This window comes from Vitis riparia, chromosome 18 (assembly GCF_004353265.1).
Source record: "Vitis riparia cultivar Riparia Gloire de Montpellier isolate 1030 chromosome 18, EGFV_Vit.rip_1.0, whole genome shotgun sequence".
NCBI lineage: Eukaryota > Viridiplantae > Streptophyta > Magnoliopsida > Vitales > Vitaceae > Vitis > Vitis riparia.
This window is the reverse complement of record NC_048448.1, coordinates 12,225,582-12,243,332: the sequence shown is the minus strand read 5'-3', so window position 1 is coordinate 12,243,332 and position 17,751 is coordinate 12,225,582. Positions and strand designations below refer to the sequence as shown.

The 17,751-nt window shown below is 37.4% G+C and overlaps 2 protein-coding genes across 5 annotated transcripts; one reads left to right on the top strand and one right to left on the bottom strand.

The window, feature by feature from the left end:
- The first annotated feature begins 960 nt into the window (after positions 1 to 960).
- Positions 961 to 1,800, top strand: LOC117906892 (auxin-responsive protein SAUR50-like). Its single transcript, XM_034820164.1, has one exon. It carries the CDS (start codon positions 970 to 972, stop codon positions 1,498 to 1,500), a length of 531 nt encoding a protein of 176 aa, XP_034676055.1. The 5' UTR covers positions 961 to 969; the 3' UTR covers positions 1,501 to 1,800.
- A 6,544-nt stretch (positions 1,801 to 8,344) lies between these two features.
- Positions 8,345 to 17,022, bottom strand: LOC117906891 (filament-like plant protein 4). Of its 4 annotated transcripts, XR_004649921.1 has the most exons (7): positions 16,733 to 17,022; positions 14,115 to 14,237; positions 13,383 to 13,602; positions 10,718 to 13,130; positions 9,920 to 9,983; positions 8,754 to 9,341; positions 8,345 to 8,662 (listed from the first exon to the last, which is right to left on the bottom strand). XR_004649921.1 is itself a non-coding variant. In XM_034820161.1 (6 exons), the coding sequence occupies exons 2-6, from the start codon at positions 14,226 to 14,228 to the stop codon at positions 8,895 to 8,897; spliced, it is 3,258 nt and encodes a 1,085-aa protein (XP_034676052.1). In that variant the 5' UTR covers positions 14,229 to 14,237; positions 16,733 to 17,022; the 3' UTR covers positions 8,345 to 8,894. The 4 variants fall into 4 exon arrangements, 3 of the variants coding, with proteins under 3 accessions (XP_034676052.1, XP_034676053.1, XP_034676054.1); XM_034820161.1 differs by having other exon boundaries at positions 8,345 to 9,341; XM_034820162.1 differs by having other exon boundaries at positions 8,345 to 9,341; positions 14,115 to 14,234.
- Positions 17,023 to 17,751: the final 729 nt, after the last annotated feature.

Genomic DNA, 17,751 nt, shown 5'->3' with positions numbered 1-17,751 from the left:
TATACTATTTTCATGTATAGTTTGAATCTAATGGTAGGACTTTGTGTATTCTATGATACAATTGAACTTTCGTCTCCCTTTCCCTTGAATTAGGAGTCTAGACACCGTGCAAAAACAAAACAGTCAATGAAATGGATGATATATAAATACAATAATGTAAAAGAAAGAAAGAGAAAAAAAAAAAAACTAGGGTATTAAAGGTGATTAAGAGGATAATATCACCATACCATTAAGTGGCTGAGTAAAGAGACTGAAAAAGTAAGAGAGCTAGAATCATTTTGTGGAAGCGAGGGTTGTCCATAATCTTGCAAGAGGGCAGCAGGTACACATGTGAATCGCTGCCCCCCTATCAGCGATTTGATCCACACAATCACAAGCCCAACAGGCTGGATGACAAAATCCACATTGCTTCAATGGGTGGTAAATTTCAGTACCGTTAACATCGATCAATTAAGGAACCCCATCCACAACGAAGTGAAAAAACTTTAAGAATGAAGGGGAATAATTACTAAAAAGTGGGAAGTGAAAATGGAAATTGGAAAAGCAAAGCAGGAAAATGGAAGTATGTGTCGACAAACTCAAATAGGGGGGACAAAGCATGGAGAAAGTTAAAAGTTCAAAAATTTTGCAAGAAAAGGGTTGGTGCCGTGGAATTCAAACTCGAACAGCGGGACTTGAGTTACTTTTGTTACTGCAATTTCTATTTCCAATAGTGTTATTTTTCACTATTTCTTCTCATTCTGGAGCAAAGAATGACTGCCCAGAAAAGGTGTGTAATAAATAATTAGTAAAAAAGAGGGGACGATGAAAACTGGGTGGAAACACCCCCACTTAGAACTATTCGAAAGTTGAGAATATGTGCATATATATATATTTTTTTTGAGAGGGAGAGGAGAGATAGGAGAGGGGCCATGATGTCCTTTGGAAGGGCAACAAGAGGTTGTAAACCCAATGGGTTTGGCTCCCAGCATGTCCTTAAACTCACACAGACCCCAAAACACCCATGGTCTCTCCTTTGACCCCACAGCCCCACTTGACATGGTTTCTCTCTCCTCCTCAGTCTCAGCTTATATACCCTTGCACAACCTTTCAATCGACCCACACCACCTTCACCTTTCCTTTCTCGCTTCTCTGATTATCGCCTACTTGCTTCCTTCCTGGTCTTCGACGTCTCACCCGAAGAAAATGGCTCTCGGGAAATCAAATAAACTATCTCAAGCAGCAGTTCTTAAGCAAATTCTCAAGAGATGCTCCAGCTTGGGAAAGAAGCAAGGTTATGACCAAGAGGGGCTTCCACTTGATGTTCCGAAAGGCCACTTTGCAGTATACGTTGGTGAAAATAGAACAAGATACATTGTCCCGATCTCCTTCTTGACACGTCCTGAGTTTCAAAGCTTGCTTCAGCAAGCCGAGGAAGAGTTCGGTTTCGATCACGAGATGGGCCTCACAATTCCATGTGAAGAAGTTGTTTTTCAGTCTTTAACGTCCATGCTCAGATGAAACGAAGTTTGGGGGATGGGATTGGGTTTGAGTGAGAAAATGGATAAAGAGGAAGCTGCTTCATTGCTTCTCTTCCCTTTTTTTCACCTATTTTTCTCTTTCTCTCTCTTTTTATTTTATTTTATTTTCTTGGGTTTCTCTTATATTAATTCTAACCCAGAACCCATGAGCATTTTTTTGGGTTTAGATTTTTGTACATCTCAAAGTTTGAAATTTTCCTCACGGTGGTGTGGGGTTGTACCCTGTGAGAGAAGTGGACTAATGTTAAGGATATTTGGGGCTGCTGGTCCTTTCTTTTAAGTTGTTTGATCCTGCTTCCTTTACTTTTATTTTATTCAACAGCTGAACTGGGAAATCTGTCAAAAAATACCATCCAACATTAACACACAGCTAAATGGAATGATTTTTCTGAAAATGAGAGAAAATATGTCCAGGACTCTGCTTGATCACAGAATTTTATGTACCTTTTCAGTTCTTCAAAGCATCAAATAGATATATGCATGTTGGGTACTTTCCACAGGATCTAAGCAAGAAATGCGGTTTCTCATAAAGGAGCTTTGCCTCTTAGAATTATCTCATTGTCGTGTGTGTGTCACCAACTGTTATTTTTTTATGGCCCCAAGACTCAATTCTCTGAGTATTTTCTATTTCACTGTTTGACCTTTGATTAGATTTTGAGCCAAGGTTAATCTGTTAATCTAAATCATCATCGTCCATTTCAGGTTCGTATTTGGTGGACCCGTGGAGGAAATCTTGTATACCCCGCTTCTTATATAGGCGTGATCATCGAATGGAGTATTGGTCCACTGTTGTTGCAAAATCAAGTGGTGGTCGGCGTAATGGATGGTCCAGAGTTTCCAGCACCCACTTGCCGTCTGCAATGAATTTTGATCATCTTACTGTTGGGGTACAGGTATTAAATATACGATGGCTATGGCATGATGCTCATCCTAAATTATCTTGCTGTTTGGCACAGGTATTAAATGATGGCTGTGACATATGATCCTTGTTTAACCCCATCTCCTTTTAGTGAATGTGGTCCATCACCGCCCCATAGATTCTCGCCCTTTCATCTGTGGTCCACAATATCGTACAGATGGGACACTCCTAGAACCCTAGAAATACTGAAATTTTTATCTCTGAAGCATTGGGTGGTAGTATTTGAGGGTCAAAGCACAGTAGTAAAGGCATCTTGAGGGGTGTGGAGTTCATTAATAAGTTACGTTTCAACTCACAGATGATATATGGTTGTGAGGGAGGTTCATAAAATCAAATTTGGTGGTGACCTTGAAAGTGATGCACATCATCCTTAGGCTCATCCAACTCAATCACATTTTCTTTCTTTTTGACCCAAAGAGAATGAAAGCTTACATATGGTTCTGGTATTAGTGGCATCTGCATGCTTTACTTCCCAAGAAGCCCCATTAGAACATCTTCTAGTAACACATTTTTTTTGTCCTGAGAAGAAAAAACCCTCCTTCTCTCTTTCCCTTGTTTATTTGTTTTCTTTTTCTTTTTTGTCTCCATCTGGAGTTTCAAAAAATACATGTGTTTAGAATGTGGGTGGTTCCATATTTTTCAAGGACTAGCGTAGCTAGGCATATAGATAACATGAGATGATAACTCATGTGATGTTGTTTGCTAAGAAAGAGTTGTGCTGATTTATAAATGTACCCAATCATGGAAAAGTATACAAAATTAACATTAAATTACATATCTTTAGAAGGTATGCTCATCATCTGAATCTGTATTTCACCTGAATCTCATGTTCTAGATAAGGCTCTGTACCTGCATGCTGCATCTGCTTATTAAGGCTAAACTATATAAGAATGTACTTTGGCATGTACTGTATTAGTATTCCCAAAATGATCCAACAAATTTGGCCTCTTCCTTCTTCTTTTCCTTTTAAGTTTCATGTCTATCGATTACCCGATAATTTAGAAAAACTCTCAAGTAAATTTATTTTCAAATATTATTTGTCAAAAATATTTCTAAATATTTTATCTTGATTTGGATTGGTTTTCCCATGATGTTACTTTTTGAAATTTTATTAACCGGGGACCACTCATAGTTGAAATGGGGCACAGTTCACATGTAGAATAGTATGATCATCAAGAGCTATCTATCAGATCTAGTTTAGAAACTCTTAGATCCAAATCCAAGTCAGTACTGACTTAGGGTTGGTTTAATTATTTATTTATTTTTCTGGTTATTTATTCTTCCATATCTTTCAGTGTCTTTTTTGTAAATTCTTGGAGTTTCCTATATTTATTCAGCTCCATTGAAGAGAGTGGAAAGGGTTACATAAAAGATTAGATTCCTTGTTACTAAGTATTGGTCTGTTTGATTTATTAGCTTCAAGAACAGGTTATAACAAAAATGAGCCAGGTCAGACCCTCTAGCATTGAAATGCACCTCAGGAAAAGGCTGCTACCATCTACTTCAGTAACAGATTATAATCAAAACTTAATGGAGCTTAAAGAAAACCAAACGGTGCCAGAAATAATCGATGAAAAGATGTTTGATTTAGACTATTTAGTTGACTGGCAAGCAAAAAAAAATGTAACTTAATAATATGATATTAGACTAATGATAAGGGATTGGACAGTCTTCTATAGCTTTCATGTGAGTGTCTCAAATCAAAGTGGCTCCCAGGTCACATTGTCCTAATCCCAAGCAGGGTGCCATAATTGATGGCAACTCAACTGCAAATCTTAATCAACGTTGGCAGCTGTAAGGGTGAAACTCTCCTCTAATGAGGGGGGAAACAGAAGCAGAGTAGTGTGAAACAGAAGCACTTACTGGCATTATTTTAAGATTTAGGAAGAGAATTTTGTGCAAGGAGATCTTATTTTGTTAGTGAGAATCTAAAACCCCAGTACCTGATCAAATTCTCTTGTCACCAAAATTGAATATATACTTTTTTAATCAGTTGAAAGAAACTTCAAGTAGCAGTTGAAATTGAGGAGCCTAGAAAGACAAAGTATCTTCACATGCATGCTTGTGTATGTACGGAACAGAGAGTATAGTGCGTGTCCATTACCACAATCTCAACATTCTTGTTCACGAGAGGGAAAAATAAAAAGAGACCATTAATTGAGGAGATATTGGACGTTGAAGAAACTATTAAGAATCTTTTTCCAGCACCAGGACCTCTCAAGATCTTTGAAATTTTGATTAAATTGTAGAGAGTACAAGTTCCAACATGGAGGAAGATGGAACAAACTGTGACATTTGACTATGCCTGGATGATATTATTCATCTCTTCCACCGTCATCATGTTGGGTTTCTCCTTGGTTAGCTGTTGTTGATGTGGTTATTACTGTTTGTATTCTCTTCTCTCTTTTCTCTTTTTCCTCCTCAGCATAAGATGATGACAAGGAGAACCGCTTATGTTGGGAGGTGGGTTGTTGTGTAGGGTACACATGTTGGGTGTTCCAAATATATCAGAGTTTGTGTGTTTTCGACTGGCTGTGGGATGATGGCATCTTCCCACATCTCATTTTCAAGCTCTCCTAGCCACACAACTTAAGACTCCAACTGAAATCTTCCTTACTTACCTACTTTTTTTTTATATTATTATTATAATTTGTGATACTAGCCCACTTTGACTAGAAAAAAAAAAAGAAACAGAAATTCTGCTGTTCAGTTGGGGTTACCCTTGCAAACATCGGTAGATCTGTAAGTCCAGTTAAGAAACAGTTGTGGGAACTCAATACTCTTGGTCATACATGGTGAAATTCTTCTGGTCCCATCAATAGGCATATCCAAATTAGCCAAATCATGTTTCTGATTTCAAAATCCGAATTCTTTGGGTTCTCTATATTTATCAATTATGTGTTTGGAGTTTTTGTTAGGTCAATTTTGCTAGTTGTTTAATGGACACATGGGATAACCCTTAAAACGCATTCTTAAAAATAAAAATAAAAAATGAAAAACTCATAAAGCTACTACAATTAGGAAAATCCTTTTTATTTTTGTGAAAACATGACATGGAAACTTATCAAAAAAAAAAGAAAAGTGAAAACATAACTTGAAATGCCCTCTTACATTCATGAAGTTGACTACATAATTAGTTATAAAGCTAGATTAAAATTCTGCCTGATTCTTGTCCATGGATGAACTGATGATATAGGCCCCAAGTTTATGCTATTTTTTTTTTCTTTAGCTATCTGTTTGTGTCTAATTCTAAGTTCGTATGATGTATTTTTTAGGTAGCAGATAAGGAAAAAAGACATACAATATATATACAAACAACCATAAGTCTACCTATCCAAATTAATTTATATATAAATAGGCTTTATGTGGATGAAAAATTCTACTCTTTCACATGCAATTGGTTTGTCCCTATCCCGACATGGATCTATGAATACAATACGAAGCTTGGTCCAAATTAGGAGGCATTTCTTCCCAACTTGAGCAATGACTTTGAAACGCTCCAACAAAGACAAATCATTGAAGGTCCACTGAATTATCAATATTGATCAAATCTTTACGGTAAACGTTTTATCTTTTCAAGCTCATGGAATAACAGTACTCAAGCTTCACATGTTTTAGCTAGAAAATCAAAGCAAGACAAAAACAAAAGGCATGGGGGTTACATGTCTTCCCCAATAATGAAGGGGCGGCAGCCATTGGGCTGGTCAATGATTCCTCTTTGGAAATTTGCAAGTACGTCTCGCTCAGCCATAAGTAAGTCATGTATGTCGTGGGTAAGGTATGTGAGTATGTGTACACGTTGATTCTTTTTTCTCTCTTTTATAATCTCTTTCCATTGAAAACGATATCCTTCATTGCATTACAACCCATCATGTGTTTCATTACCCTGATTTATACGACTCCAAGTCTAACATGCATAAGCAAAGAAGAAGAAGGACATCATTTTCCACGGCGGGGAGATTATAAAAAGGGTCACAATGTGCCCTGAATGTATGGCGCTTTTAGTATTTCTCTCAACGATTTCACGTGCCGTTTACTCTTTTTTTTTATCTTTATGTATTTTTTTTATAAATAAAAAAAATACGAAAATATTGTGCCTCGGGAGAAGACAGCAAGGGCATGAGGGAAAATCAAGTGGAGGAAAAAGAATTGGGAAGGCAGGGGAACCTAGGGTAATTGATAATTCCTATTTTGATACACTGAATCAGGATTAATGTAGACTACGTCTGCCATTTTTTATTCTGCAGTCAAAAGAAATCTCTCTTTAACCAAGAATTTTAAAAGATTTGAAATTTTGTTCCGTCCTTTTCAAGGTTCTTCGTTTGTTCCATGCTTTGAAGGGTTGGTCTATATGTTCATGATGGTGTGTGTCCTCCTACTGGTGGACAGTCCCTTCAAGTTGCATTGTGGTAGAAAGAAGAGAGAGAGAAAATGAATCTGCTAGAGACCGTAAAACATTCATTGGAATATTCTATTGATGGCTTCGATCATCCCACCCTTGTTGTCAGCCATGTTCGTTTCCTTTCTTAAAAATTCGTAGGTTTCTTAATTTGGTGGCCCAGGGCCCAATGGGCTTGTTTTGAGTCTCTGGATGTCTTACTTGTTAAAAGTCTGAGGTTCATCAATTTGGTGGCCCATTCTTTGCCTTACTCCATTTCGATACGAATGAACTCTCAATTTGGGCCACCAAGATTTGGTCCGATGGGCTTCTACTTGCAAGTTCATTGTTGCTGTTGATGATATTTTTGCCTGTAGCCCATGATGCGGATCCATAGCCATGGTCTTTTGTTAGCACCTTGACTCGGATAATGCGGCACCAGGGCTTTACAGGGTGCCACCTTATATCCATGAGTGACTATTGGGCTAGGCAATTTGATAACCGAGGCTTCTAAGGGATCATTTGAAGACTTGGCGGTGGCTTGAGATGCAACATACGTTGCTAGCATGTAGAGACAACACAACATGCGGGCTAGGATGCATGAGTAGTTTGTGGTGCGGCTCAACACAATCAAGATTCAAGTGTTGGATTTTGGGTTACAAGAATTTTTCCTTGGAAGAAGAGGCTTTGAAATGGGGTTTCAAGGTGTAATTTTGTTTTTTTTTTAAAAAAAAAATTTCTATATTTTTAAGAAAAATCATTATGTTTGCTCAAGCACTTATGATATTTCCTCTCGACACTTTGGGCATAGCTTAAAATGGGTTATACCTTTTGTGTTGTGGCAAATGGATGGGCATGGTTCCTACGAATAAGAGAGGACTACAAATTCTTGAAAAATAATAATAATATGATTATTAGAATAATAATAATAATAATAATAATAATCACAATAATGAAAATTTGGAGAGGGCAGATTTATTGAAGATTTCAAGATTTATTGAATTCAACACTTCATTAAGAAAGCGTGGTATTTATTTAACATGTCATTTTTTATCCAAAATTAATCAGGCTTCTCTATATTTCCTAGGACAAGTTCCCAATTTCATAAATTAATTTTTTCCTAAACAAAAAAGGAAAAAAAAAGGTGGATAAAAAAGTAGTTTAAATTCCTTTGATATCCACGGATCGGTATGGTCATGTTCAAAAGAAAATCGATTTTGGAAGGTTCAAGTACTTAATACTTATTACTACAAACTGGTGCAAGTTAAATCTCCTTATCGAGGGCCCCTTGAGGAGCTCCCACCCATGTCTAGATGCCATTGAGCCAACCGGCCATTGTGAAGTCTTCTCTCATTTGATTGTACTAATTTTGTTTGTCTTGACTTCGAAACAGAGACCAAAAAAAAAAAGGCCTCGCTGGGCTTGAGTCAACTTGAATGACTCGACCAGCTTGGCAATCCAGCTTACACCCCTTCTACAGTATCCTAAATTCCCTCATCCCAAGAATAAAACTAACATATGCCAGTATCGGTTTAAAAAACTGTCATATTCAATTAAACAAAATAACAATTAGGTCCAGTACAGAGAGGTGGATGGGAAGAGAGAACAAATTAACAGATATAGGGGTGATATACAGCCACTTGTTACAAAATTTACCTTTAAGTAAGAAACCAAGCAAAAGCAGCTTCACAACTGGAGCCTCCCAGAACCATATCATCGCATCCCACGAATAAGAGAGGACTCCAAATTCTGATATATAAGTCTGATCCAACACAAAGGTGGCTTCTATGCTTTCAATCGGGATGCCATTATGTGCAAGTAGACTACAAGTCTCCCGATCAAAGGCTGAACACCATATTATGATAAGGCAAAACTCATCCTCTTCCACGCAACATGAAATTCAAAGCCAATTTGAAAGATATGTTCAATGAATTACCTTCTGAAAATTCGGGGCACTGCTGGTTGAAGAGGATGCTGATCCTTATCTACAGAACTTAATTTCACATTCCCTGCTTTTGACTATTATTAGATGGCCTTATCAACCAAGAAGCCGCAATTAAGCCTGCAAGCTGCAAGCCTAATGGCCATTTTTTCCTTTTGATGAAAAGAATCTGCTGAAACCCCGTGACTGTTTCTCAGGGGTCGGGGCAGAAGAGGAAGAATTTGACTTGGTGGGCCTGTGCTTTGGATGCTTTGAACCGATTGGGGATCTCAAGAGGAGGTTTGATTCAGTTTCAGATGGGCTGCGTGGTGTGTTGTATAGCTCCAGGGGGGACTCACCACCTATTCTGTGCACATTGATTGAGGCAGTACTCTCTGTGTCAACCTGATCAATGTCTTGCAAGTTCATGCCACTAGTGGTGGGTTCATCTTCATGGAAGACTTCAACTCTCTGACTTCTCTCACTTTGAGGGGATCCCAGGAGATCTGTTTGAGGACGCATGGCTTTCAATTGCTTGCCAAGAAGAAATATGGTTTCTTGACATTCTGCCAACTTGTCTGCAGCAGACGCTAATTCTCTCTCCTGTGATAACAGAAACAGTTCTAAGTTTTGATTGACTCTGCAGAAAAAACTAGGTCCAAATGGGGGCTTCAGAGTAGGCAATAAAATTTGATCATTCCCTACCCTAATTATAAATACAAAACCTTGACTGTGGATTTTCCTAAAATTGTTCCATGGAAGTCATGAACTTCAAAACAAAGACATGCTCAAACTAATTTCAATATCTAGTTCCATGAATTTCTATATTACATATTATCTATCTTAACTAAAATGATAACCGATTGCAACACACAAATTGACAAGCAGATTTAAAAGAACAGCACGATAATTTTTTTGTTATAACTATTTTCCAAGCATGACAAAGCGCTATAGACAAGTAGAGATTATGTGCCAGCCACTTCATTTGTCTGAAAACTTGTGGGGACTAAAAACTTTAACTACCATAGTTTCAAAAGCAAGTCCAGGCAACTGATTCATAAAAAATACTTTTGAGCATCAGTGTATAGCTACTTCCTATTCATGTGTATGGTGAAAAATGTTTGAAAGTGAGTGAGAGATAGGACACTTTTGGGAAACACAAGATGAGTTCTAACCCTCACCTGTTTGGTCTTGACGTCAATATCAGCCGCTGAAGACATTGCACATACAGAACAACCCTCATTCCTTAAGAAAATAAGATATGCAGTGTTAGAGAAGAAACTGAAACTAGATGAAGCATTAGAACATCATAAAAATGCTTTAATAAAATATGAATATCAAGTCAATTGCAGATACATGCTGTCATTCCACAAGCAATTAGTGCTTGAGATTCAACTCTTCAAAACAAAATTAAAGGCACCTCAAAATAATTAGATTGTCAAAATGGTTTATTCAATCAAGTCTTTAAATTATTGACATTACAAAGTAAACAAGAGAAATCAAGATAATAAGGAGGAAGTGAAAACCAAAAGTAAATCAGCATAGTCAACTTGTCCTGTTTGAATAAATCACTAAACATGCTCTGCAAGACTTGATTACGTTCCAGATGGAGCAATTGTCACCAAACCTACCTACATTTGTTGCCCCCAAACCCAGCCCACTTGCATTATTAGTGATTATACTCTATCAATTTCTTCTTTGTATCAAAACATGCATAAAAATGGTCTCTAATCTTCTTATAATAGGCCTAATATGCCAAAAGCTATTACCTATATCCAAACAATTTAATTTTACAATATGTAACTGCCTATTATGTGCTTTGGACCAGGCCAGGTAGCAATCAAGCAAGATTTGACTAAAGAAATTATCCCGTAGACCTCTATACCTGCCCATGCCCTATCATAAGGGTTGGTGTTATTAGTGTGGGCATGACATTTTCATGAACCAAACCTAATCCAATAAGAAGGTTAGATCCTAACCTTTCTAATTGCTCTTGCAGATCCTTGCATCTGATCAAAGCATTCTCATGACTTCTCTTTTCCTCTTGAAGCTCACTTTCCAGAGTCTCAGTTTTTCCACGCAAAAGATTTACTTCAGTTTCCAACTCCTCCGCACGTGTTTCAAGCGATCTGTATGATTCTGCCATGCATTTCAACTGTGTGTCAGCCAAGCTGTTCAATTTTTGAGCAGATGTCAATTGTGATTTAGCTTCTGCCAGAAGCTGCTCTGTTTCCTGTAATTGTGATTTTGTGCTCTCCAGATTTTCAGTACATCTAGCTAGATGCATTTCCAGGGTATCTTTCTCTGATTTCAATTGTTCAAACTCCTCCAATGAGCAGTTGCATGATGCAGCATTAGACTTAAAGCCTGGGACTAAATTCCCATCATGAGGCACCTCTGGATCAGAAGTGGAATCGGAAATGTGGGCACAACCATTTGGATACCTCTCTCCTGAGGTGTCCTTTTGAACAACCTTATTCTCTGGTAAAGCAACCTTGTCTATGCAATCTGAACTATTGATTTCTTCTCCAGCACCTTTATACCCCAGAATATTAAAGTTGAGTTCACTTGCTTTAGCCAGAACATTAGAAAGATCAAAAATAAAGTCGATCACACTCATTTTGCTGCAAAGAACTTTATTAACGGTGGCAGAGAAGTCCTCAATTTTTCGGCTCCATCCATTTCCATCAGGGGATGCGCCCTGGATTGCCATAGCTTCTTTGCCCAGAAACAGCACAAATTCATGAATCTGAGAAATGGCAGCTGCCAATTCTTGGCTTATAATATGCATGGTGTCAGTCCCTGGTTTACAATCTTGGGACAAAGAGATCTCCCTTTCAGCTGTCACACCAGCATCCTCAGGACAAGCCTGCCTATCACATGTAGCATCAGAACAGTGTATTTCCTCGACAACACAACTTACAGAGTGCTGATGCAGGGTATCATGTGTGTCCTGTAGAACACGCTTGATCTCCTCCAAAATTTTCCCTGTGTCAGAATCCTCTGATACAGACTCAAAGACCATAGAGATTCTTGATCGGAGCTTTGTCAAAGGAAGCAGATCCTTATCAGATTGAGGATTTACTTCTGACAATTCTGCATTAGAAGACACCTGATTGGCCAATGAATCCAAATCATGTTTCTGTTCCAACTGAAGATCTTTACTACTAGTGACTTCTGCTATGGCACCATGGTCCTCAGCTTCAGATCTCTTATTGTTAACAGAGAAGGCTCCATTAGAATTGTTTGACAAACAAGCCAACTTCTCCATCTCCAAAAAGTCGTCCATAAGCTCGAGGTGATTTGCATTTTCCTTCTTGAATTGGGAGAGCCCAGAGATTAACCCGGTAGCCCAAGATTCCGCACAACTAACTGCATCATCATTTCCATCTTCAGACATTGAGGTCATGCTTGGTGGATTGCTTGCATTTTGACTCAAGGAACCATCATTGGGTATCTGTAGATTAGATTTTGGAGGACTTTTTTGTTGATTATTCATTTGCAGCTGTGCTTCTAGATTTTGAAGCTTGCTAGCTGTCTTGGCGCAAATATTCCTTGAAGCCTGCAATTCACTATTACGCTTTGCCAAAGCTTCTTTCAGCATCTTTGTTTCTTCTTCCATTCCCAATAATCGTTCAGTGAGAAACTCATTGTCTTTATGACATTGCTGGATGTTGTCAATAGAAAATTCTGGCAATGGGGACAGGTGTGGACTAGGAGGCTTAACAGGAGACCTCCTTTGTCTAGTTTCTCCATAATCTCGGCCTAAACTCTCAACTTCTAGCTTCATTTGGGCCAGTGCAGCTGGACCAGGTAACTTCTTTCGAACAAGGCCACGTAATCTTTGACACTCCGCCTCAAGCTTAGCTATTTTCTTTACACCCTCCAAATGCTGCTTGTTGGCTACTTCTGCAGACCGAATACTCATGTTCTTCTCCTCATTACGGATTTCCAGCTCTTTGGAAACTAAATGGAGTTCATATTTAAGTGAATTGATTTCCCTTTCACATGACTCAATATTGCTCTTCAAAAGCTCAATCTCTGCTTCAGCTTGTGATTTTTCTTCACTCATCTTGAGTAGCATGTTAGAACGCTCCTGTAATGTCCTGGAAAGTGTGGCATTTTCACCAGCAGACCTGAGGAGTTCTTGCTCTAGGTCACCCATCTTTGCTTCAAGCTCAAGCTTAATTTTCTCCCACTGCTTGGTTTTGGCAAGAACCACATCATGCAAATTCTGCTCGTGTTCTTCCTTGAGGTTCCGTATCTGCCGCATGCACTCTTTGAGAGCTCCATCCAAATGCGATGCCCGGTCCTCAGCAGTAAGCTTTGCAAGTGTTGCAGATTCCAGATGATTTTTCAATGCCAAAGCTTCTGCTTCAGCCTTCTCCCAACCTGCAACAAAGAGAGGTCCCAATCTGAGGAATCTCAAACCAAGTTCAATCAGAGAAATTCTGGTCTGAACTGAAGATATTTAAACTACAATGCAGTAACAAAAATACTGAGATAATGAAGAGAAAAAAAAAAAAATCGTCATGAGAATTTTCATTGCTAATAAATGATGATGAGTTTTGGAGTGAATATAAACATATTTTGTGTACAGACTTTTTGTTCATTTTATGAAGTGGGACTAGATCAGCATCATACCTGAGACAGCTTCTTCAGCAACTTTAGCATGCTGCTTCACCAAATTGTCCTTAGTAGTCATCTCAGAATGGGCTTCAGATAGCTTTTCATTCAATTCCGTAATTTGATTCTCCAGTTTTTGAACTTGATCCTCATATGTCTTCACTTGATCCTCCAACCCAGTCAAATGCGAATATGACTCCACAGAAATTTGAACATAGGTTGGCTTTTTGTAATTCTCCTATTCACGGAAAAGAAGACAACCAAAAGAATATATATTACAGGGACATTACAAAAACAATACAGACCAAATAAGAGCAGAACATCCAAGTAGATAATAACAAATTTCAACCCATCACCAATTCAGTACATAAAAAATTGCAAAAATATAGCAGTGTAAAAAACAATGGCAATATAAAGAAAAAATGCAGTGAGTATTCCAATTGTATGGAAGACAGCTACTGGATATATGAACTAGAAATAAACTGGGTAATACTTGAGATACCGCACCATAGATCCTCATTTGTCACAGATATCCCGATGAGATAAAAAGGATGAATGAATGGTAAGTCCAAATGTAAGAAGAAACTTATCAAAAAAAAAAATCCAAATGTAAGAAGAAGAAAAATTGGAATAGTAATGTTTTAGGTTATGAATACTCATGTCCTTATGAGTGTGAATATAAAGTTTATGTAGGCAGTAGTTTAAGTTATTGTTGTATCGTAGAAATCAAACAGCTGTCAATGAACACACCTGATTGCCCTGAGATCCAGCTGAAGTGAAAGAAACACCAGCAGACTCTAATGCAGCAACTACTTTCTCGGCTCCCGCCTTGTCAGATGACTTCTTCTTCCAGGGCCAACTCATCTTAGACTACTGTTTAAACTAGCACAAGTCAGTTACAGCAAATTACACTTAAAAAACAATATCAGATTAACAATATTACCCAAGGCTCAAAAAAAGTATCACATAGGACATTTTAACTAAAACATTGGAAGTCCCTTATACTACAAGGTCCAGCTGAACACCAAAAAGCATAAACTCATAACCCCTATCTGAATCAATGAGTTTTTTTTTTTTCTTTTTTTCTTTTTTTTTTAATAATGAATAAATGTTTTCATCGAGGTTGGAACCTAATGCACAGAAAAAGATGAGAGTAAGAGTTCCAGAATAATACTTTAGCGTTTGAACTCCCTTCTTATTGTAATACTATTTTAGTAGACCATGAAATGCCTTCTTATGTGACAGTCAGTTTTCCATCAGCACTTGGAGTGATGAAGCATGACTGTAATAATTTCCAAATTATATAAATATTTAGCAAATCACAAGAAAAAGCATCTGAAACATCCCCTTTGGCATTTCAACATCCATTAAAAATCTGCTATGCCCAACAAGAGTGAAGGACTGCACATTTTGGAGTTGTTTGAATTCAGCACACCAGAGAATTTGCCACAGAACTATTACAGTTAGCACAGATTCTCCTATTTGTCAGAGGTGATTTTCATATTTTATAAGTCACTTTCTAAAACAATGTCGCCCAAGTAGAATGTAAAAAGAATCTAAATAAACATCATAATAACTTTACAGGCAAAAATTGGTGACATAAGAGAAGCCTCCATAATGAAAGTGAAAAAAAAATTACACACGAGTTATAAGAAAACCACCCATTATGAAAGCGAAAACGTCATACTCGAGAAAGAAAATGACTTAACAAAAATTAAACATCACACTGAACATATTAGTTATGGGAAAAGAAGTCATCTCCTGTTCACAAAGTTCAACATCATAAGCAAAAAATGAAATAGTTTTCTCGGTCGGACCTCTATGTTTGTAATGTAGCCATGGAGGCCATATGACCAAGGAATTACAAAGACAGGTATCCTAGATAATCCCATTGATTAAGTAAAGAAAACCCATAGCAACTTCAAGTGTGAGGCCCTAGTTTAATAGCTTAAACCAAATTTGATGTCTTCAGTGTACATCCACAAAACATGGACTGAGATGCAATCTAGAAGTAGCCCTTCGACTGGCATGTTCACTCAAATACATATAGAAAATAATTACCCAACATAGCCATTTGACCCTCCTTTAGCCACTCTTTCAGGTAATTAGTTCAATCATTAGAGAATTAAAACAACAATAAGATCAACAACAGCAAACTGATATCAACTTCAACATTTACAGCATTCTAAATTTCATTAGCACAAGCCAATAAAGCATGTAGCAACTTTGATGCATAAATGCAAAGTTCATCAACCCTCTAGATTACCAAGAAAAGTTGAGGAGAAGAAAATTAAGTTCTAAGCTATGTCTTATACTTGTCTTGGTCTCTCCAAAATCGAATAACTCAACCTCAAGATCCTCAGCTGAGCTAAATAACTGCATTAGTCTGGGGGGGCGGGCGTCATTGGGGGTGTGGGTGTTGCTTTTTCAAGTTCCCAGAAAGATATATGAATAAATAAAATTGCTTTCCACTTTCCAGACATTTTCTGAGCAACCAAACAGAGGATGAGGAAAAATTAGCTCGCTCTATCAAAACTGACAATGCATACGGTATTCTACAAAAACTGAACAGATTCAAGGGATGTGATATGAACCATCACAAAAATAAAAATAAAAAATTCTACAAACAGTAATGCACATTGCTGAAAGTTAGTCCAAATCTGAGGTACTGTTAGGCATTGAAACATAAACACCATCATTCTTTCAAGTAAATTCCATTTCTGGAGCACTAACTCAGATACTCGTGCATGAAAACCAATGAACAAGCCAATCAATTAAGAAACTCCAAGATCTAAGCACATGCCTTACATGGTCGAAGATCCCTTAAATAAGAAGGAAATCCAACAACAGGATAGACAGAAGAAGAAAAAAAGATATTTTCAGGACAAAAAGAAAAGGCAGATTTTCAAAGTGCGTTAAACAAAATCAAAAGATTTAACAGCTTTTGATTTTGCACATTGAACAGAGAGTGAATGGCGAAGGCAGCATTGACATAAATACAGAGAAATGAAGAATATAATTTATCCAAAAAAAAGAAACCAAAATTTTTTCCGAATTATCTCTGCACATCTCTAAATATTTAAGAATTAATGGCTAAAATTATTCACGGAAAATTAAATCGAACCTGGAAAAAACCAGAAACAAAAAGAAAAGCGGAAGAAACCCAACACGGAGACGCACCGACAAAGAGAAATAAAAATGTATAGTGTGACAAAGAAAAAACTCAACTAGAATCAAAGATAGAACCAAAAGCAAAACGCAGAAAGCAGACTAGAACAAAACAACTGCTTTCATTATCCGTTTTTTTTTTAGTCTTCTCAGAGAAGGCACTAATTATCGGGATGAAAATTATAGAAAAATCAACTCACCACAAGAAATGCAGCTTTGAGATTGAAAAGAGTTGTGATGATATCAAAAGATTGCACTGGTATTCATTTACAGAGAAACACAATCTTTTTCAAGATTGCTCAATGGAGATCTAAAACTAGGGCTTCTAGCTCCTCCTCGTTATGATTTCCATCTTTGGCAACAGAGTGAGAAGCGATGATCGTACCTGCGGTGACGGTGGCGGTGGAGGAGGAGGAGGAGGAGGTGGTGGTGGTGAAGGGTGGGCTAAGATATTCTGCGTTAGGTGTCACTCAAAAAGGCAAGACGTTGGAAAAGCTCCAAAACATCGCCTTTAAATTATGAAATTTGAGAGAAAATAAAACAAAATTGTAAGAAAACGTTAACAGGGAAATTATTATTTTATTATTTTATGGGTGTGTAGACCCAAAATTGGTTAATTTTTGGCAGATTTACCCCTGAGGAGTTACAGATTGACGAATGGGTCCCCACGCTTGTGGCAGAAGGAACAGCTGAGCTGTTTCCGAGCTTGGACCACCGTCACTACTCCACTACAGCTCATAAGGTTAGTGCGTTACCGCCACAGTATGATACTTTATGGATCCGAATATCTGGACCGTTCATCAAACCTCTCCAGATCTGCATAGATGGTGTGATGAGTGCTTGCTCCACTTAGTGGCATAATAAAATATTACCATCTACAGCCCACTCTTTGACCACATAAAAGTTCTCTTGAGTGAAACAGTGATGACGCATAATACCAACGTCCTCCTGTTTCTTATGGTTTGATAAATAATCAATTTAAGTACTTTGCAGCTCTTTATTTACGTTATCTCAAATTGTATTAAAAAAAAAAATGTTACCTAACATGTAATTATAAAAGTTTTATAAAAATATATTATTTATAATATAATTTCGAAAAGATGGCTCAAACCTACTACCTTTGTAAATTAAGTAGAGAGTTACTAAATATATAAGTTATGATAATTCAAATCTACGTTAAACAAAAATTTGAGACCATATCAAACAAATTAATTTTTAT

Coding starts and splice junctions, on each gene's coding strand:
- LOC117906892 (XM_034820164.1), top strand. CDS start 970: ATGTCCTTAAACTCACACAGACCCCAAAACACCCATGGTCTCTCCTTT.
- LOC117906891 (XM_034820161.1), bottom strand. CDS start 14,228: ATGAGTTGGCCCTGGAAGAAGAAGTCATCTGACAAGGCGGGAGCCGAG. Junction 13,603..14,114: donor CTGGATCTCAGGGCAATCAG/GTGTGTTCATTG, acceptor TTCCGTGAATAG/GAGAATTACAAAAAGCCAAC. Junction 9,342..9,919: donor TTGACGTCAAGACCAAACAG/GTGAGGGTTAGA, acceptor CTGTTATCACAG/GAGAGAGAATTAGCGTCTGC.